The sequence below is a fragment of the Coregonus lavaretus genome (assembly GCF_964263955.1).
Source record: "Coregonus lavaretus genome assembly, chromosome: 4".
NCBI lineage: Eukaryota > Metazoa > Chordata > Actinopteri > Salmoniformes > Salmonidae > Coregonus > Coregonus lavaretus.
This window is the reverse complement of record NC_139991.1, coordinates 51,535,438-51,562,157: the sequence shown is the minus strand read 5'-3', so window position 1 is coordinate 51,562,157 and position 26,720 is coordinate 51,535,438. Positions and strand designations below refer to the sequence as shown.

Genomic DNA, 26,720 nt, shown 5'->3' with positions numbered 1-26,720 from the left:
ACTTGGTAGCCTGCGTTTTTGAAAATGCGTGTGCCCAATCAAGGTATTCGGGGGGAATGCACACGGTAGAGGTACTGTCTGGACTTTCCACCGTGGTTTCACAAACGGAAACACCTAGACACCTACCCTGACACTCTCGGGACCACCCCGTGAGAACCCTCTGCGGCCATGAGAAGGTGGGGTTGTGGAGTGCTAACCACGGGATACCTAATACCACAGGGAAAGCAGGGGACTCAATAAAAAAAAGAAGTATCCTGGGTAATCATGGTGACTGGTGCAGTAACTTCCTGAACAAACCCGGACCCTAATGGTCGACTATCAAGTGCTCTGATGGGGAGTGGAATGGATAGGGGAACCAATGAAATGCCTAGACGGTGTGAGAATGCCCTGTCCATAAAGTTCCCAGCTGCGCCTGAATCGACTAGCACCTTACACTGGGGAACTACCATGTGATCGGGAAAGTAGATAGGTAGGGTACAGTGGGCTCTGAACGAGTGTGGATGTTCGATACCTGGGGTGATGCGAGAGTGCCCTGCCTGCCACCTCCAGACCCAAAAGAGCATTGACGACAACGTGTGGTGTACTGTCCCTTCGTGCCACCAGAGTGGCACTGTTGCTGTCGTCCTCCGCTCTCTCGGACGGCGGCTCCACCCAGCTCCATCAGCTCGGGATCTGTGTCGGCCGTGGTGGGAATGGGCAGACCCCTTCCAGGATGTCCCCTGGCTTCCAGAGGACATCCCTTCCAGACCCTCGGCGGGTGATCGAAGATTGCCCAAAAGTGAACTCCCTGTAGTTCTCCAACGCGGCTCCTCCTTCATTCCAAACCGCGTTGGCCCACTCCAGAGCTTTCCCCGAGCGGCAGGAAACGAAGACGAACACCTTCTCCCACTCCGATGGGGCCGGCCTGATGCTGGAAAAGTAGAGCTCCAGTTGGAGGAGGAATCCTTGGCAGATCGCCGCCGTCCCGTCGAACTCCCGTGGTCGGGATACCTGGGTCCCTCCGGGTGCTGGGGTGTGGGTGGCTGGATCCAGTTGGCCAGCTGGTCTCGACAGATCAGGTCCTTTCCTCTCCAGGCGTTGGACGACCTGAAGAACCCGATCCATCGCTTCCCCCAAGCTGGCAAGCATCTTGGAATGCTCCTGGACCCGTGCCATGACTCCAGGCATGCGCTCCTCTCCCGCTGACTCCATAGCGGGTGGGTGATTCCGTGATGAGTGTGATTAGAAGGAGTCAGGCGCAGGAGGGTAAATCACTGAATACAGAGTTTATTCCGTCGTACACAGTTGCGCTGGATAGCGACCACAAAATACAGGCACAGGGGAACAATCTACCCCGGCAATACAAGGTACGGGTAGCTCCAACAAAATACAGGCACAGGGGAAATATATACCCCGGCAATACAAGGTACGAGTAGCTCCACCGAGCTACATTCAACTCACATAAAACAATCACCCACAAGGACAAAGGGGCAGATGGAACACTTATGCACAGACTAATGAGGGGATATGAACCAGGTGAGTGTAATTGACAAGACAAGACAAATGGAATGATGATAAATGGAGCGGCAGTGGCTAGTAAGCCGGTGACGACGAACGCTGAAGCCTGCCTGAACAAGGAGGGGAGGCAGCCTCGGCGGAAGTCATGACAGACGTGAATTCAACATATGATTAACTTGAAGATTAAATTTGAAATCAACCAAAGCGTGAAACCCTAGGCCTATATATTATATTTTATTTTTTATTTAACTTTATTTATCTAGGCAAGTCAATTAAGAACAAATTCTTATTTCCAATGATGGCCTACCCCTGCAAAACCCGGACGATGCTGGGCCAATTGTGTGCCGCCCTATGGGATATATGTATTGTCTATTTTTAATTTAACCTTGGGTTGAATTGAAACAATAGCTATTAATGACTCTGCAAATGCTACAGTGGGGAAAAAAAGTATTTAGTCAGCCACCAATTGTGCAAGTTCTCCCACTTAAAAAGATTAGAGAGGCCTGTAATTTTCATCATAGGTACACGTCAAATATGACAGACAAAATGAGATTTTTTTTTCCAGAAAATAACATTGTAGGATTTTTTATGAATCTATTTGCAAATTATGGTGGAAAATAAGTATTTGGTCAATAACAAAAGGTTTCTCAATACTTTGTTATATACCCTTTGTTGGTAATGACACAGGTCAAACGTTTTCTGTAAGTCTTCACAAGGTTTTCACACACTGGTATTTTGGCCCATTCCTCCATGCAGATCTCCTCTAGAGCAGTGATGTTTTGGGGCTGTCGCTGGGCAACACAGACTTTCAACTCCCTCCAAAGATTTTCTATGGGGTTGAGATCTGGAGACTGGCTAGGCCACTCCAGGACCTTGAAATGCTTCTTACGAAGCCACTCCTTCGTTGCCCGGGCGGTGTGTTTTGGATCATTGTCATGCTGAAAGACCCAGCCACGTTTCATCTTCAATGGTCCCTTTGCAGAAAACATCCCCAAAGCATGATGTTTCCACCCCCATGCTTCACAGTAGGTATGGTGTTCTTTGGATGCAACTCAGCATTCTTTGTCCTCCAAACACGACGAGTTGAGTTTTTACCAAAAAGTTATATTTTGGTTTCATCTGACCATATGACATTCTCCCAATCCTCTTCTGGATCATCCAAATGCACTCTAGCAAACTTCAGACAGGCCTGGACATGTACTGGCTTAAGCAGGGGGACACGTCTGGCACTGCAGGATTTGAGTCCCTGGCGGCGTAGTGTGTTACTGATGGTAGGCTTTGTTACTTTGGTCCCAGCTCTCTGCAGGTCATTCACTAGGTCCCCCCGTGTGGTTCTGGGATTTTTGCTCACCGTTCTTGTGATCATTTTGACCCCACGGGGTGAGATCTTGCATGGAGCCCCAGATCGAGGGAGATTATCAGTGGTCTTGTATGTCTTCCATTTCCTAATAATTGCTCCCACGGTTGATTTCTTCAAACCAAGCTGCTTACCTATTGCAGATTCAGTCTTCCCAGCCTGGTGCAGGTCTACAATTTTGTTTCTGGTGTCCTTTGACAGCTCTTTGGTCTTGGCCATAGTGGAGTTTGGAGTGTGACTGTTTGAGGTTGTGGACAGGTGTCTTTTATACTGATAACAAGTTCAAACAGGTGCCATTAATACAGGTAATGAGTGGAGGACAGAGGAGCCTCTTAAAGAAGAAGTTACAGGTCTGTGAGAGCCAGAAATCTTACTTGTTTGTAGGTGACCAAATACTTATTTCCACCATAATTTGCAAATAAATTCATTAAAAATCCTACAATGTGATTTTCTGGATTTTTTTTCCTCAATTTGTCTGTCATAGTTGACGTGTACCTATGATGAAAATTACAGGCCTCTCTAATCTTTTTAAGTGTGAGAACTTGCACAATTGGTGGCTGACTAAATACTTTTTTCCCCCACTGTAGGCCTAAATAGTATAATTGATGATATATGACATAAAGTATGCTGACATTTCATTTGCTTTGTTGAATCTACTCTTTGGAATGACTTCGATAGTAACAGTGAATATATTTAGTTATTAAGAGATCTCTCAATAATCATTCTCATGATAGCACATTGGTAGTAGTCAGTGACAAATATCAAAGCTAATCTGGGCTTGGTTAAAGCCCTGGATGGGAGACCAAATGAATAGCTGTAGATAGATCAACTCTCCAGTAGGAGGTGCTGCCCAGCCTATTGTCTTTTTCTGATAGTGGATAATGTTGAAGATGTTGTTTCAAAGATAGAAATTCAATATTTAAATGACAGTTTAAGTCGATGACTTTTTTCAAATCCAGTGTATTTTCTAAAGTGGCAACCAACCATTCATGCCAATGAGAGAGAGAGAGAGAGAGAGAGAGAGAAAGAGGGAGAGGGAGAGGGAGAGGGAGAGGGAGAGAAAGAGAAAGAGAAAGAGAGAGAGAGAGAGAGAAAGAGAGAGAGAGAGAGAGAGAGAGAGAGAGAGAGAGAGAGGGAGAGGGAGAGGGAGAGGGAGAGAGAGACGTTGCTCCTGCATTTTTCATTATGTTTTTACAAAAATATATAGATTTAGAGTTAGATAAACTTTGATTCTTTGGCAGGGACATATACAGGATGCTACCCTCCACAACCACAACTTAACCTTCACTCCAAACCTACAACCTGATTTTGGACGGAATTACCTGGAATTACCTGGAAGGCTTTCTATTACCAAGGATGATTATTCCCAAGCTATACAACAAATGTTCTGGCAAACAAACAGAAACCTGAAAACACCATCCAACCTGGAACTGAGTGAGTAATGTTTAGTCTGAAGCTATTTTTTACTTTCAAAAACCAAGAAGAAAAACACATTACAATGATATATTTTACTTAATAAGGACTGAATGCTAAGGCTACCAAGCTTGCTAGGACAAAGAGATACAACTTCAATTAGCACTGACGTGTGAAGTGAGAGGTGTCATAGCCCTTGAGCCCAACAATGGCAGGAGAGTCGCACAGTCTACCCCAACCAAATGGAGAGACCTTAGAAGCACCCTCCCGCTGTTAAGAGGCAATTCAAATACAGTACCCTCTGTATGTAAAGAATGATAAGACACAAAAATAGTACAAAATGAAGCTCCTTATGGAATATCAAGAGACACTTTTTGCTGACTTTTATAAAAATGGGAACATAAGCAATCTTATCTTCCACACAGACCATCCCCTGGCATGGCACAGTGCTATATTAGCACACTACCCCTCTGTTAAGAGGGGGGGTGTTAGCGATGGGTGGAAACTCAGGATACTAGACAACGAGGACTCTGAGTCAGCTAATATAAATCTCTATAAATCTGGAACAGTATTGGTACAGGGCAACTCCAAACAGTTTCAGCTGGACTTTCATCTAATCAAAGAAATAGCTCAGCAGGAGAAGCTCTCCCTTGAGAAAGATACCCCCACCCCGAGCGGGTCAGACCAGACCTCTTTATTAAATAACCCTACAGACAAGCAACCCCAAGTGGAAAGTCAACTTCCCAGCACAGAGTACCACTCCCTCATTGAAATGAAAGATACATTCACCCAGCTGGAGGTAAGGCAGGTGGAGCTGGAACAGCAGGTGATTAAACTCCAGTCAGCACAGACCCAGACAACAGTCCAGCACAACAACACCCCCTTAACTAGACCTGGAGAGCTGGAGGTGGAGAGAGACATTACATTTACATTTTTAGTCATTTAGCAGATTCTCTTATCCAGAGCGACTTACAGTTAGACATGTCTGCACTCTGGACTGTGGTGAGACAACATCAACAGGAGAAAGAGCAGGAGAAGAACAGAGCACTAGAGGAGAGGATCAGAGTGCTGAAGGAGAAGGTGAGAATGATGACGGGTGACAGAGAACAACCCGTTAGAGTTCTGGCCACCCCCGCAGAGAAGCCAGCAGAACAGCCCACCTCAGATCCTGACCAAAGTCTCAACCCTGCAGCAGAACAGTACACCCTAGACCCTGACCATAGCCTCGACATCACAGCCGGACAAACAAATGAAGAACCCCAAGCCCAGGGGATCCCAACCCCTCTGAGCACCACCCCGTCAGCCACTCTGATAGCCCTCCTGACGACCCCCCCCCCCCCCCCACACACACACCCACTGAGGACATACACAAGCCACAGATTGTACTCCTTATGGACTCAAATGGGAAATACATACAAGAAAGTAAACTTTTCCCCAAACACACAGTGTCTAAACTCTGGTGTCCAAACACCCAGCGCACCCTTCTGTCTGAGGACCAACTAGGATCACCCAGCCACATGATAATACACACAGGCACAAACGACCTGAGAACACAGCAGGAAAGGGTGGCCACAGCACTCAAGGGAGTGATAGAAAAAGCTTCTTCTACTTTCCCCAACGCACAAGTGGTTATCTCAACCCTGCTACCATGAAAATACTTCCACCATGCTATCATAGAGTAGGTAAACGCAAGTATTTCCTGTGACTGTGCCTCAAAACCAAATGTCTACCTGGCCCACCACTCCACCCTGGACATGAACAGCCTTTACGACCAGGTCCACCTATACAAGGCAGCAGTGCCCACCTTCGCCCGGACCCTAAAGGATATCGCCCTCAACCACAGACCCAACACCTAACACAGGAACAACAGATCAACAGACACCCTGCCCAGACCAGCGAGACACTCTCCTAGACCTGCCGGAACCGTCCCCGGACCTACACATAGAGGTCCCCCGCCAAGAGGCCCTACATCCAGACCACAGCACCACCAGCCACATCCACCCACCCACCCCCAACCCAACCAATGAACACCCCCCCAAGTCAACCATGCCCACAACCCATTTAGGCCCCCTCAGATCAGACCTATGCCCCTCCTACCCACCCCATGCCCACCACTCCCGCAAAGAGGGCCTCAACATGAAAGTCACACATACGCCCAAGCCGTGAGCAGGCAAACAGGCCCAACCCCCACTCTTACACTAGCCCAAGCCAACGGCATGTACCAGATGCTCATCAGGCTCTGCTCACAATTACTGGCCAGAGGCCAAACCAAACGACCAACAACATTAGACACGTTATGGAACACAAAGCCTTCACTATCTCATCCTGGAATATCCAAGGCCTGAGGTCATCTGCCTTTGGCCTAAAGAGCAGGAACCTGGACAGAAATTGTCATCCTACAAGAAACATGGTATAGAGGAGACGGACCCACTGGTTGCCCTCTAGGTTATAGAGAGCTGGTAGTCCCATCCACCAAACTACCAGGTGTGAAACAGGGAAGGGACTCAGGGGGTATGCTAATTTGATATAGAGCAGACCTAACTCACTCTATTAAAATTAATCAAAACAGGAACGTTTGACGTTTGGCTAGAAATTCAAAAGGAAATTATCTCAACAGAGAAAAATGTCCTCCTGTGTGCTACCTATATCCCCCCACTAGAATCCCCATACTTTAATGAAGACAGCTTCTCCATCCTGGAGGGGGAAATCAATCATTTCCAGACCCAGGGACATGTACTAGTCTGTGGTGACCTAAATGCCCGAACTGGACAAGAACCTGACAGGGGGACAAACACCTACCTGGAGGTGACAACATTCCCTCCCCCATATGCCCCCCTAGGCACAACTACGACAACATAACCAACAAAAACGGGTCACAACTACTGCAGCTCTGTCGCGCACTGGGTATGTACATAGTCAATGGTAGGCTTCGAGGGGACTCCTATGGTAGGTACACCTATAGCTCATCTCTTGGCAGTAGTACTGTAGACTACTTTATCACTGACCTCAACCCAGAGTCTCTCAGAGCATTCACAGTCAGCCCACTGACACCCCTATCAGACCACAGCAAAATCACAGTTTACTTGAACAGAGCAATACTCAATCATGAGGCATCAAAGCCAAAGGAACCGAATAATATTAAGAAATGCTATAGATGGAAGGAAAGTAGTGTCGAAACCTACCAAAAAAAAAATTAGGCAACAACAAATTCAATCCCTTTTAGACAACTTCCTGGACAAAACGTTCCACTGTAATAGTGAAGGTCTAAACGTGGCAGTAGAAAACCTAACAGTCTATTTCACCTCTCAGCTTCCCTATCAAATCAAAAAACTCGAACAGAAAACCGAAGAAAAGTAACAATGACAAATGGTTTGATGAAGAATGCAAAAACATAAGAAAGAAATTGAGTAACCTATCCAACCAAAAACATAGAGACACTGAAAACCTGAGCCTACTGTGGTTACTCACTAAAACAATACAGAAATACACTACTGAAAAAGAAGGAACAGCATGTCAGAAATCAGCTCAATGTAATTTAAGAATCCATAGACTCTAACCACTTCTGGGAAAATTGGAAAACACTAAACAAACAACAACACGAAGAGCTATCTATCCAAAACGGAGATGTATGGGTAAACTACTTCTCCAATCTTTTTGGCCCTATAACAAAGAACAAATAGCAAAAACTACATGATCAAATGCAAATCTTAGAATCAACTATTAAAGACTACCAGAACCCACTGGATTCTCCAATTACATTGAATGAACTACAGGACAAAATACAAACCCTCCAACACAAAAAGGCCTGTGGTGTTGATGATATCCTCAATGAAATTATAAAATATACAGACCACAAATTCAAATTGGCTATACTTAAACTCTTTAACATCATCCTTAGCTCTGGCATCTTCCCCAATATTTGGAACCAAGGACTGATCACCCCAATCCACAAAAGTGGAGACAAATTTGACCCCAATAACTACCGTTGGATATGCGTCAACAGCAACCTTGGGAAATCCTCTGCATTATCTTTAACAGCAGACTAGTTAATTTCCTCAGTGAAAACAATGTACTGAGCAAATGTCAAATTGGCTTTTTTACCAAATTACCGTACGACAGACCATGTATTCACCCTGCACACCCTAATTGACAAACAAACAAACCAAAACAAACGCAAAGTCTTCTCATGCTTTGTTGATTTCAAAAAAGCTTTTGACTCAATTTGACATGAGGGTCTGCTATACAAATTGATGGAAAGTTGGGGTTGGGGAAAATCATACGACATTATTAAATCCATGTAGACAAACAACAAGTGTGCGGTTAAAATTGACAAAGAACACACACATTTCTTTCCAAAGGGCCGTGGGGTGAGACAGGGGTGCAGTTTAAGCCCCACCCTCTTCAACATATATAAAAAACGAATTGGCAAGGGCACTAGAACAGTCTTCAGCACCAGGCCTCACCCTACTAGAATCTGAAGTCAAATGTCTACTGTTTGCTGATGATCTGGTGCTTCTGTCACCAATCTACAGCAGCACCTAGATCTTCGCACAGATTCTGTCAGACCTGGGCCCTGACATTAAATCTCAGTATGACAAAAATAATGGTGTTCCAAAAAAGGTCCAGTTGCCAGGACCACAAATAAAAAATGCCATCTAGACACCTTTGCCCTAGAGCACACAAAAAACAATACATACCTCGGTCTAAACATCAGCGCCACAGGTAACTTCCACAAACTGGGAACGATCTGAGAGACAAGGCAAGAAGGGCCTTCTATTCCATCAAAAGGAACATACAATTCGATATAACAATTAGGATCTGGCTAAAAATACTTGAATCAGTTATAGAACCCATTGCCCTTTATGGTTGTGAGGTCTGGGGTCTGCTCACCAACCAGGAATTCACAAAATGGGACAAACACCAAATTTAGACTCTCCATGCATAATTCTGCAGAAATATCCTCTGTGTACAACGAAAAACACAAAATAATGCATGCAGAATTAGGCTAATACCCGCTAATTATCAAAATCCCGAATAGAGACGTTAAGTTCTATAACCACATAAAAGGAAGCGATTCCCAAACCTTCCATAACAAAGCCATCACCTACAGAGAGATGAACTTGGAGAAGAGTCCCTTAAGCAAGCTGGTCCTGGGGCTCTCTTCACAAACACAAACAGACCCCACAGAGCCCCAGGACAACAACACAATTAGACCCAACCAAATCATGAGAAAACAAAAAGAGAATTACTTGACACATTGGAAAGAATTAACAAAAAAACAGAGCAAACCAGAATGCTATTTGGCCCTAAACAGAGAGTACAGAGTGGCAGACTACCTGACCACTGTGACTGACCAAAACTTAAGGAAAGCTTTGACTATGTACAGACTCAGTGAGCATAGCCTTGCTATTGAGAAAGGCCACCGTGGGCAGACCTGGCTCTCAAGAGAAGACAGGCTATGTGCACACTGCCCACAAAATTGTTACAGGAGGGGGTCGCAGTTCCGGAGCGACACACTAGGTGTCATCCTCAGACAACCTTAAGCACCTCCTCACTCACAGTGTGGACTAATCATTATCTTATTGGTGTGACCTGTGTCTACCTGTTCACCTGTGTATTTATGCCCTCACTTCCCTGTGTTCCCTTACTCTGCCAGTTCTCGATGCCAAACAGTACTAATCAGTGTCTGATTGTGAGACGTATGTACAGGTACTTGAGAAGTGTTCTCCCTGTTTCATTGTTGTTTTCAGTCATAGTTAGTATTTCGTATGTTTGCTGTCAGCCTGTTTTTGGAGACCAATTAGCGATAAGTCCGTTATTTTGTATACTGGTTTTGGGACCAATAGTATAGATCCTTGTTTCATCATCTCTGCCTACTGCCTACTGTATATCCTGCACCGCACCTGGGTCACACCTCACACCAACCCTTACAGAAAACAGAGCCAATATGGACCCTGCGGAGGCAGCACAGCATTGCAGCGCATTGGCAACGCAGGGAGCAATGCTGAACCAGCACGACCGCAGCCTGCAGCAGATCACTGAGAATCTCCGCCAGCTGACGATTGCCGTTTAGAGCCGGGTGGACACCCAACTAGCCCCGGCAGCCGGCGGAGCGGAAGCCGCGGCAGCAGCATCTCCAGTCTCACCTGCGACATCGCGGGAACCCCGCCTACCACCTCTAGAGAGGTACGAAGGACGTCCAGAGGGCTGCAGGAATTCCTCTCCCAGTGTTCCCTGGTATTCAGCCTACAACCCTCCTCCTTCCCGACGGAGCAGGGCCGGGTGGCATACATTATCACTCTGTTGATGGGTCGGGCAATATCCTGGGCTACCACGGAGGGGGAGAATTTTCTCCCCGTCAGGGTTCAGTGGGCCCGCGCTGTGCATCAGGCGCATGCACTGGTGGATTCAGGGGCCACGGGAAACCTGATGGACGCAGGGCTGGCCAAGGGTGGAGTGTTCCGTTACTCTGTCTCTCCGAGCCTTTTCCGGTCATGGGCCTTGAAGGCCGGCCGTTGGAGTCAGGCTTCATCACCCGGCGCACTATCCCCGTGCGTGTCCGGGTGGCAGGGGGGCTATGGGAGGATACCTAGTTTTTTATTGTGGACTCTCTGGATAGTCCCCTCGTCCTCAGCCACCCCTGGCTGGTCGCACACAAACCCCGGATAGACTGGTCCACGGGGCGGCTCTTCCTGGAGGGAGGCCAAGATCTCGCGATACATGGCCCCATCCATCCTCCCCTCAACACGGTGCAGTCGTCCTGTCCCCTTTGCAGAAAAGCATCCCCAAAGAATGATGTTTCCACCTCCATGCTTCACGGTTGGGAGGGTGTTCTTGGGGTTGTACTCATCCTTCTTCTTCCTCCAAACATGGCGAGTGAAGTTTAGACCAAAAAGCTCTATTTTTGTCTCATCAGACCACATGACCTTCTCCCATTCCTCCTCTGGATCATCCAGATGGTCATTGGCAAACTTCAGATGGGCCTGGACATGCGCTGGCTTGAGCAGGGGGACCTTACGTGCGCTGCAGGATTTTAATCCATGATGGCGTAGTGTGTTACTAATGGTTTTCTTTGAGACTGTGGTCCCAGCTCTCTTCAGGTCATTGACCAGGTCCTGCCGTGTAGTTCTGGGCTGATCCCTCACCTTCCTCATGATCATTGATGCCCCACGAGGTGAGATCTTGCATGGAGCCCCAGACCGAGGGTGATTGACCGTCATCTTGAACTTCTTCCATTTTCTAATAATTGCGCCAACAGTTGTTGCCTTCTCACCAAGCTGCTTGCCTATTGTCCTGTAACCCAGCCTTGTGCAGGTCTACAATTTTATCCCTGATGTCCTTACACAGCTCTCTGGTCTTGGCCATTGTGGAGAGGTTGGAGTCTGTTTGATTGAGTGTGTGGACAGGTGTCTTTTATACAGGTAAAGAGTTCAAACAGGTGCAGTTAATACAGGTAATGAGTGGAGAACAGGAGGGCTTCTTAAAGAAAAACTAACAGGTCTGTGAGAGCCGGAATTCTTACTGGTTGGTAGGTGATCAAATACTTATGTCATGCAATAAAATGCAAATGAATTACTTAAAAATCATACAATGTGATTTTCTGGATTTCTCACAGTTGAAGTGTATGATAAAAATTACAGACCTCTACATGCTTTGTAAGTAGGAAAACCTGCAAAATCGGCAGTGTATCAAATACTTGTTCTCCCCACTGTATGTACAGGTACTTGAGAAGTATTCTCCCTTTCATTGTTGTTTTCAGTCATAGTTAGTATTTCGTATGTTTGCTGTCAGCCTGTTTTTGGAGACCAGAAACAGGCTGACATTTATTTTTATTTTTTTGTGACAAGTCAGTTATTTTGTATCCTGGTTTTGGGACCACCAGTAAAAATCCTTGTTTCACCATCTCTGCCTACTGCCTACTGTCTATCCTGCACCGCACCTGGGTCTCACCTCACACCAACCCTTACACAAAATGAGGTGGAAACTGAGCTGCGCTTCCTAACCTCCTGCCAAATGTATGACCAAATTAGAGACACATATTTCCAACAGATTACACAGATCCACAAAGAATTTGAAAGCAAACCCAATTTTGATAAACTCCCTTATCTACTGGGTGAAATACCACAGTATGCCATCACAGCAGCAAGATTTGTGACCTGTTGCCACAAGGAAAGGGCAACCAGTGAAAAACAAACACCATTGTAAATACAATCCATATTTATGTATATTAATGTATATTTATTTTCCCATTTGTACTTTAACTATTTGCACATTGTTGAAACACTGTATATAGACATAATATGACATCATGTCTTTATTCTTTTGGAACTTCTGATTGTAAGTTTATTTCACTTTTGTTTTCTATCTACTTCACTTGCTTTGGCAATGTTAACATATGTTTCCCATGATAATAAAGCCCTTAAATTGAATTGAAATTGAATTGAAAGAGAGCGAGAGAGCGAGAGAGCGAGAGCGAGAGAGAGAGAGAGATCACAATTTCAGTTAAATCGTATTTATTGGTTTAGTCTTCAGAATATTTTTATTGAATTTAAACATAATTTCACACTCCTCTATGTTTCAGCCATAATATTTATGTTGTTTTCAGCCATATTATTAGAAGAAAAAAGCATCTGCTATGTCTGTCGTTGAAATATACGCTACTGCACTTCATGACCCGGGGCTTTTTCGAGCCATGAAACCTCATCAGATACTTATCATTGTGTGAGTGTCACAGTGTTTTCAACATCCCCTCTCTCCCATTGACACCCAAGGCAACGTGTGTTTTGGTGCGCAGCACTACCATTATGGCCTCATCCTTAAACGACTATAAAAGAAGTCTGCTTGATGGAGAGAACATTCTCTCGTTCTCTCTATCAAGTGTTTATTTGTTTGGGGTGTGAAAGGAGGGCCAGGATGTCAAGAGAGTGAGGAGTGCTTCCACGATACTTGGGGAGAGAGAGAGGTGTTTTATGGCCCAACAGCGCTGTGGCAAGATTGACTGACTGTGGCCAATGGCCAAGACTATTCATTCCTCTTCACACATCTCTCACTTACTCTCTCCCTCTCTCTTTCTCTCTCACGATCGTTCTCACTCTCACTCTCTCCTTGACTCTCATTTACTCTCCAACTCTTTCTTTCTCATTATTTCTGTCTCCCCTAGTTTTTTTTTTCCTCCTCTCCCTCTCCCTCTCCCTCTCCCTCTTCCTCTCAGTCTCCATCTCGTACATTCTCCCCATTTCTTCAGTGCCCCCCTCACTGTTTAGAGGCTGTTCCTGGTGTGTTGTCACGCTGGCTGTCAGTCCTGTGTGCCAGAAGGTGTGTGTGTGTCCCTTCACTCTGTGTGATTAATGGTCATCCAGACAAAGGGCTGATGGGTGTGCAGGTTGGCTCTCTGGGGCCCTTCTGAGTTGGGATTAAAGTGACGAAACTTTTAGGCTCCTGCTTGAAGCTCGCCCGTTACTCCGGCAACCCGCCTGCGGGATGGGAGAATGTCCTCAGGGTGAACGACATGGTTGTAGGAGAACTAACTGTGGCAGGGCAGTGTGTGTGTGTGTGTGTGTGTGTGCGCTTCTGTGTTTTATGGATGTGTGTGTCTGTGCTAATGCGATTATGATAACTCCTCACGAGGCTAGCGCAATGCTGGGGAGGAGAGGGGGGTGTTTCCATGGGGTGGATGAGTTTGAAATCAAATCTCACCATCTGCGTGAGGATTGAGAGGGAGAGAGAGAGAAAGAGAGAGATAGTGAAATATAGAGCAGGAAAGAGGGAGAATGGCAAAGAGCATAAGAAAGTAAGAGAGAGTGTATCTCTGTATAGAGTGACGAGGGGGAGAGAGATACAGTTCTGTGTATAAGAAAGAGAGAGAGAGGCAGGGAGAGAGAGTTGCAGCTCTATGTAAAGAGAGTGACGGAGGGAGGGAGGGTAGAAAGGAGGGATGGAGGAAAGGAGGGAGGGGGTGCAGGCATCAGCATTGTGGGCCAGCTGAATGCTGCCTTTATGAGGAATGGTTAAAAGGACATTGGGGGCGAGGCCCCGTCACCATGGTAACCTCACAGGAGCCCTCGAAGGAGAGATAATGGAGTGAGAGGGAAGTTCCTTTTCTTTTTACCCCCTCCCTCTCTCTCTCTCTCTCTCTCTCTCTCTCTCTCTCTCTCTCTCTCTCTCTCTCGTGTTCCTCTCCTCTCTTGGCTAGTTGGGCGCAACCTCACACCTTAGCGGAGTTTCCCAGAGTTGGTAGTTCTGTTTGTGCCTTATTAGAGGGTCCTAACTTATGACCCTCTAACAACTAACAACACACACCAAGGCTGACCAGCACAGGCTTCATCCATTGCCTTGTAACATACAGAGCCTTTTTTGGCTGCAACATATTGCTGTTGTCTTTGGTGGCATCAAATTTGGGACTTTATCTTGTATCTGCAATATATTGAGGAGTTTTTTGGTGGCATCTTGTAGAGAAGAAGAGCAAGTCCCCCTGTTGGTGCCCTGACGGTCCAGAGAAGCAGAGATGTTCTCTAAAGGCAGTGTCTCAGCTCGTGACTCTTTTGTCTTTCTTTCAGAGGCTGCGTTGTCAAACCATGGTGCCAACCCCGAGACCACAAACCCTGAGAATATGCAATGCTTAACGGTGAGTGACTCTTTTAGAACTTTCTCTGTATGTGACTTGTGCCTGTATGTACTGTATATCGGGTTATCTGTGCGAAACATGGAGCTGTGGTGAAAGTAGTGTGTGTTTGAGTGTGTGTGTTTGAGTGTGTGTGTGTGCGTGAGCTAGAATCTCTTTTGCGTGTGATTGTAAGTGTGTTTGCATGCATGTGTTTGTGTGTGTGCATTATTTATAGCTAGGCTTTGTGTGCAGATGTTAAGAATATTCCAGAATGTTGTGAAGTATGTAACAAATAAGACGATATTGTATCACGTGTTGCACAGAGTTACCATGGACTTGTAAATAGAAGCATACACATGCAAGGTGTAGGCCATGACAGACAAGTAGTGTAATGTTGCAATTGGTCGCATGCATGTGAGTCATACTGAGAAGAGAGGCTTGTTGTTGATATTGAGAGAGAGAGAGAGAGAGCGAGAGAGAGCGAGAGAGCGAGAGAGAGAGAGAGAGAGAGAGAGAGAGAGAGAGAGAGAGAGAGAGAGAGAGAGAGAGAGAGAGAGAGAGAGAGAGAGAGAGAGAGAGAGAGAGAGAGAGAGAGAGAGAGAGAGAGAGAGAGAGAGAGAGAGAGAGAGAGAGAGAGAGAGAGAGAGAGAATGCATGCCCAGTCTATCGTTTGTGATGGTCATTCTCTGACCATGTTCTTAGAGAGCAGGAGATAGAGATAGAGAGGGAGATTAGAGAGAAAGAGGGAGAGTACAGTGTGTGTGTGACCCTCTTCACTTAATGATGAATATAAAACACATGCTCAAGTGCTGTTATGGTGCTCACAGCAGTTTCTCATGCTATCTGCATATGGGTCTATCTATAAATAATGAGGCCAATGTGTGACATTGGGATCAGAATTTCAAAATGGTTTGAAACAAAAATGTCTAGGACTATACATCCTTTAAGCAGGGTTCATAAAGACATTGGCAAGTCAAATTCAAGGACTTTCAGGGACTTTTTCAAACACTTAATTGTAATTTTCAAGGACCTCAATGTCACAAAATTGCATAATTTATATAATTGTACATAGGGCCTAATATAGACCCCGCCCCCCAAAAGCATGCAAAAAGTGTTTTTAAAAAAGTTGGCCATTACCACTTTAAGAAAAAAAAATTGACCTTGCCAATGCATTTATTTTCAAATTATTATTACATTCTAAAATATGTGAGAATAATGTGGACATTGCCTGATTAAATAGATTGGATGAATGCCGATTTTTCTGTAGCCTATGTGGCTGACGCAGGCACACATAATAAAGCCATGAGTAGCTGTAGCATTAATCTCACCATTTGAATCTCACCTATCACTGTTTTTATAATGACAAAGTAACCAAAAACCAGGTTCCTTTTTTAATGGAAGGATTTGTATGGAAAGCCAAGTTGAAGCCAACATTAGATGGGAAAGCCAAGTTGAAGCCAACATTAGATGTTGTCGTCCTCATAATAACCACACCTAGTTTTACCGAAACAGAGTAGCGCAACACCCTTCAATTGAAGTGTCGGGAAACAAACGAAAGTGTCCACATCTCTCACTAAAACGGATCAAAAATGAAATCACAGATAATTATAAGAGAGCAGAATAACTGATAAATTGGCTACAATAATTACAAGGACTTTTCAAGCTCCAAATTGAGGAAATGTGATTTTCAAGGTTGGCCTATTCCAGTACTTGAATTTCTGAGCTCCAAATTCAAGTAGGCTACTTCAAGCCCCTTGTATTTTTTGAAATTTCAGATGTAACATGGAAAACAAAATGTATTTGTCAGGTTATTTCATTACCTGATCATATTGTGAATAAGCCCACTAGGCTATGTCATTTTTTGTCATTATATCCATAATAATTAAGAGGAACAGTGTGGCGCAATAGTCTATCCTAGACAATTGCACACAGTAGACTAGAGCTGTGTTCGAATACCATACTAACATTCCGTATACTACATACTTAATGAGTATATACTACATACTATGTACTATTAGTTCGTTTTAGTATACTGTAAACAAACGGTATCCTTTCAGTTGAGTGTACTAGCGCTTCGCCTGTCTACCGGAAGTTGATGCTGTTGCTATGCAACTTCTTGCTATCTTGTTAGCATAACAAATGACTAGCTATACATCTTACGACTTCATTAACAATGTCCATTGAGAATGCACAACGACTATACCACTTAGCTAAACTATGAATGACGTGAATAATCAAGTCAATAAACGTTGGGTAGTTAGTTAGATAGCCTATAGATAATATACTGGCAAGTCTTTATACAGTGGGGAAAAAAAGTATTTAGTCAGCCACCAATTGTGCAAGTTCTCCCACTTAAAAAGATGAGAGAGGCCTGTAATTTTAATCATAGGTACACGTCAACTATGACAGACAAAATGAGAAAAACAAATCCAGAAAATCACATTGTAGGATTTTTAATGAATTTATTTGCAAATCATGGTGGAAAATAAGTATTTGGTCAATAACAAAAGTTTCTCAATACTTTGTTGTATACCCTTTGTTGGCAATGACACAGGTCAAACGTTTTCTGTAAGTCTTCACAAGGTTTTCACACACTGTTGCTGGTATTTTGGCCCATTCCTCCATGCAGATCTCCTCTAGAGCAGTGATGTTTTGGGGCTGTCGCTGGGCAACACGGACTTTCAACTCCCTCCAAAGATTTCTATGGGGTTGAGATCTGGAGACTGGCTAGGCCACTCCAGGACCTTGAAATGCTTCTTACTAAGCCACTCCTTCGTTGCCCGGGCGGTGTGTTTGGGATCACTGTCATGCTGAAAGACCCAGCCACGTTTCATCTTCAATGCCCTTGCTGATGGAAGGAGGTTTTCACTCAAAATCTCATCATACATGGCCCCATTCATTCTTTCCTTTACACGGATCAGTCGTCCTGGTCCCTTTGCAGAAAAACAGCCCCAAAGCATGATGTTTCCACCCCCATGCTTCACAGTAGATATGGTGTTCTTTGGATGCAACTCAGCATTCTTTGTCCTCCAAACACGACGAGTTGAGTTTTTACCAAAAAGTTATATTTTGGTTTCATATGACCATATGACATTCTCCCAATCCTCTTCTGGATCATCCAAATGCACTCTAGCAAACTTCAGACGGGCCTGGACATGTACTGGCTTAAGCAGGGGGACACGTCTCGCACTGCAGGATTTGAGTCCCTAGCGGCGTAGTGTGTTACTGATGGTAGACTTTGTTACTTTGGTCCCAGCTCTCTGCAGGTCATTCACTAGGTCCCCCTGTGTGGTTCTGGGATTTTTGCTCACCGTTCTTGTGATCATTTTGACCCCACGGGGTGAGATCTTGCGTGGAGCCCCAGATCGAGGGAGATTATCAGTGGTCTTGTATGTCTTCCATTTCCTAATAATTGCTCCCACAGTTGATTTCTTCAAACCAAGCTGCTTACCTATTGCAGATTCAGTCTTCCCAGCCTGGTGCAGGTCTACAATTTTGTTTCTGGTGTCCTTTGACAGCTCTTTGGTCTTGGCCATAGTGGAGTTTGGAGTGTGACTGTTTGAGGTTGTGGACAGGTGTCTTTTATACTGATAACAAGTTCAAACAGGTGCCATTAATACAGGTAACAAGTGGAGGACAGAGGAGCCTCTTAAAGAAGAAGTTACAGGTCTGTGAGAGCAAGAAATCTTGCTTGTTTGTAGGTGAACAAATACTTATTTTCCACCATAATTAGCAAATAAATTCATAAAAAATCCTACAATGTGATTTTCTGGATTTTTTTCCTCCATTTGTCTGTCATAGTTGACGTGTACCTATGATGAAAATTACAGGCCTCTCTCATCTTTTTAAGTGGGAGAACTTGCACAATTGGTGGCTGACTAAATACTTTTTTTCCCCACTGTATATATATATATATTTTTATTGCAACAATAATACCAACATTACACATCTACAATCTACAATAAACAAAAATAATAATAAAACACCAGGCGCTAGCTAACATACCGGTACATACAAGTAACTGCTGTGGTGATATGCTATGCGGTTCGTAAGGCTAGCATAGCTAACAAATTGTCAGCCAACATAACGTGTAACGTAACTTTTTTGAAAAGTCTTTACTTTATTACAATGCTCAACATTTTCTTAACATTTGTCACAATTAGCTAAAGCAATGAATCTGTGTCTTCGGCTGCATATTTTCCGCCATTTTCTTCAAATCTGAATCTGCCCATTTTCAGAAGAATTGCATTATGGGCCCTAAAAGCACGGAATTAGTGTCCACTGCTTGTAGTCTTTGTATTTTGGTGAATGTAGTACGACATCCGAGAACTTTTGGCATAGTAACTATATCCACACTATGACCAACAAGCATACTACATGCTCAATTTACATCACAAATAGTACCGTTAGTGCGGTTAGTATGAGTATTCGAACACAGTTTAGGTGTCCAATCCAAAGCACAAAAATATATGGAAACATGAACACATTACCTTGATGCTTTCGCTGTTAAATATAACGAGACTCCGCTGTAAATCAAGCAGACAACAACAGATGATGATCCTCAATTCTCTAGGGATATTAGATCCAACGTGGATCCAGGCACAACTGTCTTCACCAGTGTAATATTCACCAAAATATTCGGGAAATTCCTTGTGAACACCATTTTTCCAGCACTTGGGCTGTTGCATTGTTAGTGCTATTAAAACAGCTGTTCATCACTTGACTGTCATTCAAAAAATTTCTTCCTGGATCATATGGCTGCTTCGCATGATGTATTGTTGTCTCTACCTTCTTGCCGTTTGTGCTGTTGTCTGTGCCCAATCATGTTTGTACCATGTTATGCTGCTACCATGTGGTGCTGCTGCCATGTTGTGTTGCTACCATGTTGTTGTTATGTCGTGTTGCTTCCATACTGTGTTCTCATGTGTTGCTGCCATGCTATGTTGTTGTCTTAGGTCTCTCTTTATGTAGTGTTGTGGTGTCTCTCTTGTCGTGATGTGTGTTTTGTCCTATATATATATATATTTTTTTATCCCAGCCCCCGTCCCCGCAGGAGGCCTTTTGGTAGGCCGTCATTGTAAATAAGAATTTGTTCTTCCTTCTTAACTGACTTGCCTAGTTAAATAAAGGTTAAATAAAATAAAATATAATGATGTGTGAAAATATCACAATTTAACTAATCTGTTGGACACCAAATACTCATCCAACAAGTATTATGCATAATTATCGAAGAACCACATTAATGACAGTATTTATTTAGGTTTTAAGTATCAAGGTAAGCTGACTCTTTTGGTTAGAAGCAATCAATTTTGCAATCGCATTTATTATTTTGGATTTGTGTGCCCATAAAAACTATTTTCACCCAGTAACATAAGGAGACACGAAATGTTACCTAGTTACACTGCATTTTTGATATCTCTATTCAAAAAACTTTCCAACAGCTAGATCCAGGATTCTTACAGGGTTCAAGTTTAATGTCTAATTTAACTGATTAATGCTTAATATGATATAACGACAACTTACACTGCAATAAATGCAAGGACAGAAAAGTAATGTTTTATGTCACACGATTTTGGACAAATCCGTCAAGACACCAACCATGATAAAGGATATTTCTCAACTCATGAATTTTATTGACTTATCAACAGCTGTAACACGTTGTCCAGTGTAGGAAATCCTCACTGGTACCCTAGTTTATAGAAACACCCATATCAGCAACATTTTCCACTGTTGCGTATTGATTTACTAGCTACACCGAAATCTGTTGCTGGTTCTGGTTGCACACAATAATTTCAAGTGACAAATTCCAGTCAACTTTTTCTCATTCCATTGCTCTAAATGTTTACTGTTGGATCACAACCCTGGTTCTGCAACAAATAGTTATTTGAAGTGTTCATTTGAAGAGGGGCTATGACGATGAACAGGAAGCTTCTGTAAGGCAGTGCTAGATGACAGACTTTTACATCCGTTTTTGAACGCTCTCCTCCCTCTATCTCCCCCCCCCCTCCCTCATGCTTTCTCTCTTTTCTCTTGCTGGCTGATTTGAGCGGTCTGTGTGGGGTGTTCTCCTGAGACCGAGTTAAAGAAGGGCAAAGAACATTCACAGGCTGAATGCGGAACGTTGGGATTTCTGCTTTTCCAGGCTTTTCCCTGACTTGTCCGTGGTTTTCCTTATGTTCCATTCCAGCCCAATGCGCCGTTCTGTTCTGCACTCCTCTCTCTCTCTCTCTCTCTGTTAAGTGTTTGCGTCTTTGGAAAGCTCTGGAGTTTTCTCCGCCCAACTCTTTACCTGTTCACTAATGTCTACTAATGGTTTACAGTACTCGTTTAAACAGTTTGAGGGGTTTAGAAGTGATCCTGGGATACCAATACCTATGTATACTCAAGGGATCAGATTAAATCAAACCCACACTGGAAAACCTGCAGACATATCATATTGCTCATGTGTCAAAAATATAATTCAAACCAAAACTAGTTTTGTTTGATTTCACGCTTCCACTCACTCCTGTTCTTTCCAGTTATGTTTTTCTTCATCACATTCTAGGCCTAGGGTCTGTCAGCTTTCTCTGTCTCTGTGAGTTGTGTCCAACTAAGCCCTTTCCCATGGAGTGGCAAGAGCCAAACGCCTCCACTGCCATATTAACATCTAACAGCACTTAACCTGAATGGACAGAGCAACACATCTCCAGTGGTCCATCCCACAGAAAGTCCAGACACAGGCAATGAATATTAATGCTGATTGAGCTGACAAAAAGTTTCCCTGACTCATGACAGCCAGTGCTTGTCGGCTGGTATTACTTTCCTCTCTCTCCATTTCCTGAGAACTGGGAGTGACACTGTCCTGTTGCTCTGGATGCAGAGAGGTGATGAGGATGAGGGTGAGAGAAAGGGCAGAAAGGTTGTTCATTTTGTTGGGTTTCTTAGCTCTGCAGGGGCTCCAGTCCAGGCACCAGCCCTGGAACCAGCACAGTCCTAGTCCTATAGTCCTGGTTTTAACCACAACCACAGCCCATAGCCCCAGTTCTAGTCCAATAACTAACCCCTGCCCTATCCTAAGTCATGACCCTAGTCCAAGTCTCTGCCCTGGGGCTGGGCCTAGTCCTATCCCCAATGCTTGGCCCTAGTCCTAGCCCTATAAAATAGCACTAGTCCTAACCCTAAACCTAGTCCTATCCTTGGCCTTGGCCTTGGCCCTAGACCTACAAAATAACCCCAGTCTTGCCCCTGGCCTCGGTCCTGGCTGCCCAGTGGAGGGGAAGCTGCCTGTCTTTGATGCCTCCTCTAGTCAGGTCAGCCAGAAAGATGCTGACTGTCGGAAGATCCCACACTCCAGAAAGGAGTCTTGTCTGGCTCAAAGACTAAGTTACAAACACTTGCCTCTCTCTCTTTCTCTCTCTCTCTCCCTCTCTTTCTCTCTCTCCCTCTAATCCATCCTTCTGCCTGTTTAGAGCTGAACAGAAGGATAGAAAAGGAAGAGAAAGAGCTCTCGCATGTTTTTGTGTGCGATTGAAGGGTAACCTTCCCCCCTTTAAATGGAGAACAGGGAAAAATCCCCCTAAATGCCCAGTAGAGGGGATGTAAGGACTGGAATGGTCTTTTCTGCCAGCCTGTTAGCATTGTGGAGTGAGCCCACTATGGGTTCCTCTTTGGCCTCTCTTTTTCTATGTCTCTGTAAACCTCCAGTGAGCCAGCCACTAAAGGATAAATGGAACGGAGACATGTTAGGAATTAATGAGGTCGCTCGGGGTTACTTTTGCCAGTTTTCTGGGCGAGCTGAGCAATGTTTGTTGATATTTTACATAGATTTCATAGCCCCCCTGTTTCCGGCTCTCATGCTGTAGCCAATCAAAAACAAAAATAGGAGAGTGTTTTGATAACTGGAAAGGGGTTTGCTGGAGTAGCACATTCAAAGACCTGAATTTCCGCACAGGGAAAAATGAAAGGAAAAGGAGAGGAAATATGAAAGAACAAAACATAACAAACATGATGGTGTCTGGTGTGAGACTGCTGTAACATAGTTTAGAGAGAGCGGAGGGTGGTCTCCAGAGAGTTTGTTTAGGTGTGAAAACTGACTGTGTGTGTGTGTGTGTGTTTGTGTGAGAGATCTGCAGAAAAATCGCGAGGTGAGAGGTATGTGTAAGGTAGCAGACTGCCTCCTGCTGCTTTCAACCGTTCATCAGTAGTGTGTTTTGTCTTTCAATGTATGAGTTGCACAACAGGAGGCTGCACACAGTGGATGTTTATTGTTAGTGTATGTGGGTGAATATGGCAAAGGTGAATGCTCATAAACATACAGGAGTATGTCTACTGTATTAATAGTACATGCCTGTGTGATTGAGCGTCCACAGACTCTCTCCCACCTCTGTATGCATAACATACATATTATGTATGCAAAAGCAGAGCTCTTCTCTCTCTTCCACCTCTACAGTATGATCATACGTTTGTCTGTGTGAGCAGTCTCTCCCACCTCTCTCTCTCAGCCCTGTACCGCTAGCTCAGGAAGTTGTTCTGGGCGTATCGAGGGCAGGCACACAAACAGGCTGGCCCGGACAGGGCTCAAGGTGGGGGGAGGCAAAAGAGAGGGGGGGGGGGGGGGGGGGGGGGGGGGGGGGTGAGGGGGCACTTCCTCCCATTCTTCTCCAGAGCGGAGTTCCCATGAGCGGCCATGCCAAGAGCAGTGTGGCTGGAGCAGGCCGACGCAGCACCAGTCTCGCCTCCGCGACGCCAGCCCCCACACACGGACACACTCAGAGCAGAGAAGACTGGACAGCGCTAGGAGGACTCACTGTGTTGTGAGGACCCATACACAGCACTCAGAGGACCCATATACAGCATTCTGTGGACCCACACATAGGGCTTGGAGGACCGCACCAGGAGCATTTGGTGACTGCGCTGACCACATACAGAGAACGGTTTCCAGCGCATCTAATTTACTGCATGTTGACTATGCAGATAGGACCATACCTAGTGGTTGCCTCATAGAGGACAGCAATCAACACCATACTGACTGGACTATTCCATAGAGGACCCTAACTAGACAACCACACACAGAGTACCATCCAGAGTGGACCGTGCTGGTCTGGAATCAGATTGGGGACCATACATAACACATTGAAGAGTACATACAGCGTTGGGCGAACCCAAAGGACCACACAGACCATTGCGTTTAGGAGATCTTCCTCTGAGTATAGAGAAGAACAGAGGAACTCTAGAGGAACATCCTCAGAGAACCATCCAGGACTGTAGACAGAGAAGCATCCACAGTGTCTCTGTCTTCAGGAGGAGCTTGGAGTCATGCATACCATCCACGGGCTGTGTAGGGTCTGCATCGCTGCTAGACTGCCTCAGGTCTGTCCCCCTAGATAATCACCTGAAGAGAGAAAGGGAGGGTGGGAGGGAGGGAGAGGAGGATAGAGGGAGAGATAGAAGTGTGTTGTGCATAGGGGTGTGACAAATTGGGGGAGAGTCTCAGGTAAGTGTGCGAGTGAGAAGAGAGGGAGAGGACAGGGAGAGGGGTAGGATGGTGTGGAGAATGGGGGTAGTGGGAGGATGGAAGAAGAGGGGGAGAGGATGAGAGATGGGTGTTCAATTAGGGTTCTGTGTGTAGCCGGCTGTTTTGGAGAGACTGCAACACAGGCAAAGAGAATATGTTAGAAAGCATGAAAATTTAAAAATGACAAGGGAACAGAAATATGAAAGAGCAATGATGTAGGAAGCAGACCGTTCAATTGGTTGTGAAACTATATTGATTTTTTTGTGTAGTGAGAAGGGAACAGAAAGATGAAAGAGCAATGATGTAGGAAGCAGACCGTTCAATTGGTTGTGAAACTATATCGATTTTGTTGTATAGTGACAAGGGAACAGAAAGATGAAGAGCAATGATGTAGGAAGCAGACCGTTCAATTAGTTGTGAAACTATATCCATTTTTTTGTATAGTGAAATTGGATTAAGGCACCGGAACAATAAGAGATAGATAGATAGGAGAAAAGTTAGGGAATTTATATTCGAGGCTTTAGGCATTACTTTGCCATTGGAAAGCTCACTCCTACAGTATCTAAAGAATAAGGGAAGTAATGATGAGGAAACCAGTGTAAAAACCAAGTGGATGAAAAGAGAGAGTGTGTTCCCTGTTTCCTGAGACAGAAGAATGTGGTCTCCGCCACCTGCTTTATTTATCCAGAGGCAATCTGATGGAAAAAAAGAGAGAAAGGGAGAAAGTTGAGACTGTGCTACAGGCAAAATGTACAACCAAAGTCTGGAGTTTCTCATCCTCACTTAAAAATGACTTTGAATCAGTCTCAATCTTATGGCTTATAGCACTAACCTTTCTTATCTAACAGTTTGCAATCAGTGATTGGAGTTTGCGTGGCATCGCGTCAGTACAGTGTGTTGACATGGACACAATACCTGGCTGGCAGGGAGTTTGTTTTATTTGTCAGCCTAGACACATTGTCACCAAAACACAGTGACCCAGATAAGGCCTTGCACAACAGACCGGGACTGTCTTACTGGAGCTTTAGTGTTGTGGAGTTCAGCACACAAACAGACCTGGTAGTGGATGGGAGAGAATTGGTATTTTGCTTTAGTCCTGTAGTGTGCATGCATGTGTGTGTATGTGTGTGTTTGTATGTGTGAGTATGTAAGTTAGTAGTGTAATCACTGAAGCACATCGGGTTGACAGGCTGTAGAGGCATCAAACAGAGCAGAAGCACACAGAAGACAGACAGACAGACAGTGGGTTGGCTCCCAGCTGTCGGCTCTCATAGTTAGATAGTGTCTCATATGAGACTGTTGAGGCAAAACAACATAGAGAGAAAGCTTGATTTCACACACGCATGCACCCACACACTGCGCATTTCACAGGACACAACAGGTCATGACTCCACACACACACACACACACACACACACACATACACACACACACACACACACACACACACACACACACACTCCTACGCGTTACATAAATGCACTCCTGTACAATTCATTTCCATAGCTAAGTCTCTGAATAGCGAGCAATGGTAGTTTCATACTCACTCTAAAGCACCATATAAGTGGGCTCGTAACCTTCTCATTTGACTGGAAGGAGATAGATTGAGGCATTAGAGGCTCTTGAGACAAACTGGAGATGGGAGAATAGCATCCAGATGCTCACTCTGAGCCAGCTTTGTATGCTGCCTGTCAGGTTCTCTGGCCTTGGCCTGAAGAGCTTTCCAAACTGCTCACATCAGTATTGTGCAAGGTTGGACTTGTGTGTTAGCGCATGGGAGAGCAAGACTAGGGATGAGGGTTAGTGAGTAAGAATGTGTGTGTGTGTGTGTGTGTGTGTGTGTACCCACCGTGTGCCCACTGTCAGGCCCTGGATGCCAGTCGGTGTGTCTTGTCTCCCAGTAGTCCGGTCCCACGCTCAGAGAGGCCAGGGGGCACCTCACATTAACACTACCCCCCACTACCCACCGCCCCTCTACTCTACCCTCCCTCTTCTACAGCGTGCCAACCTATCCCTTCACACTACTACCCCCTGCAGAGCCCCATCTCTCTTTCCCTTCTCTCACTGTCTCCCTCAGACACTCCCCCGTTCTTTCTCCATTCGCTTCTGTTGTTTCTCTCTTTTCCCCATCTGTCTTTTTGTCTCTTCATCTCACGTCTTCCTTCTGTGTCTCTCTTTCTCCCTCTCCCTCTCCCTCCCTCCCTCCCTCCCTCCCTCCCTCCCTCCCTCCCTCCCTCCCTCCCTCCCTCCCTCCTCTCCCTCTCCCTCTCCCTCTCCCTCCCTCCCTCCCTCCCTCCCTCCCTCCCTCCCTCCCTCCCTCCATCCCTCCCTCCCTCCCTCTCCCTCTCCCTCTCCCT

The 26,720-nt window shown here is 45.0% G+C and overlaps 1 protein-coding gene across 2 annotated transcripts in view; it reads left to right on the top strand.

The window, feature by feature from the left end:
* Positions 1–26,720, top strand: part of rgs3a (regulator of G protein signaling 3a) — a gene marked incomplete at its 5' end in the record, with an annotated part of 320,527 nt that overhangs the window by 85,388 nt on the left and 208,419 nt on the right. Inside the window, one exon of one of the 2 annotated variants that reach the window (XM_084159872.1) lies at positions 14,824–14,891. In XM_084159872.1, coding sequence (XP_084015998.1) covers positions 14,824–14,891 — 68 coding nt within the window. Of the gene's footprint in view, positions 1–14,823; positions 14,892–23,578; positions 24,219–26,720 lie in introns of those variants that run through there. The other variant, XM_084159873.1, reaches the window with a different exon arrangement.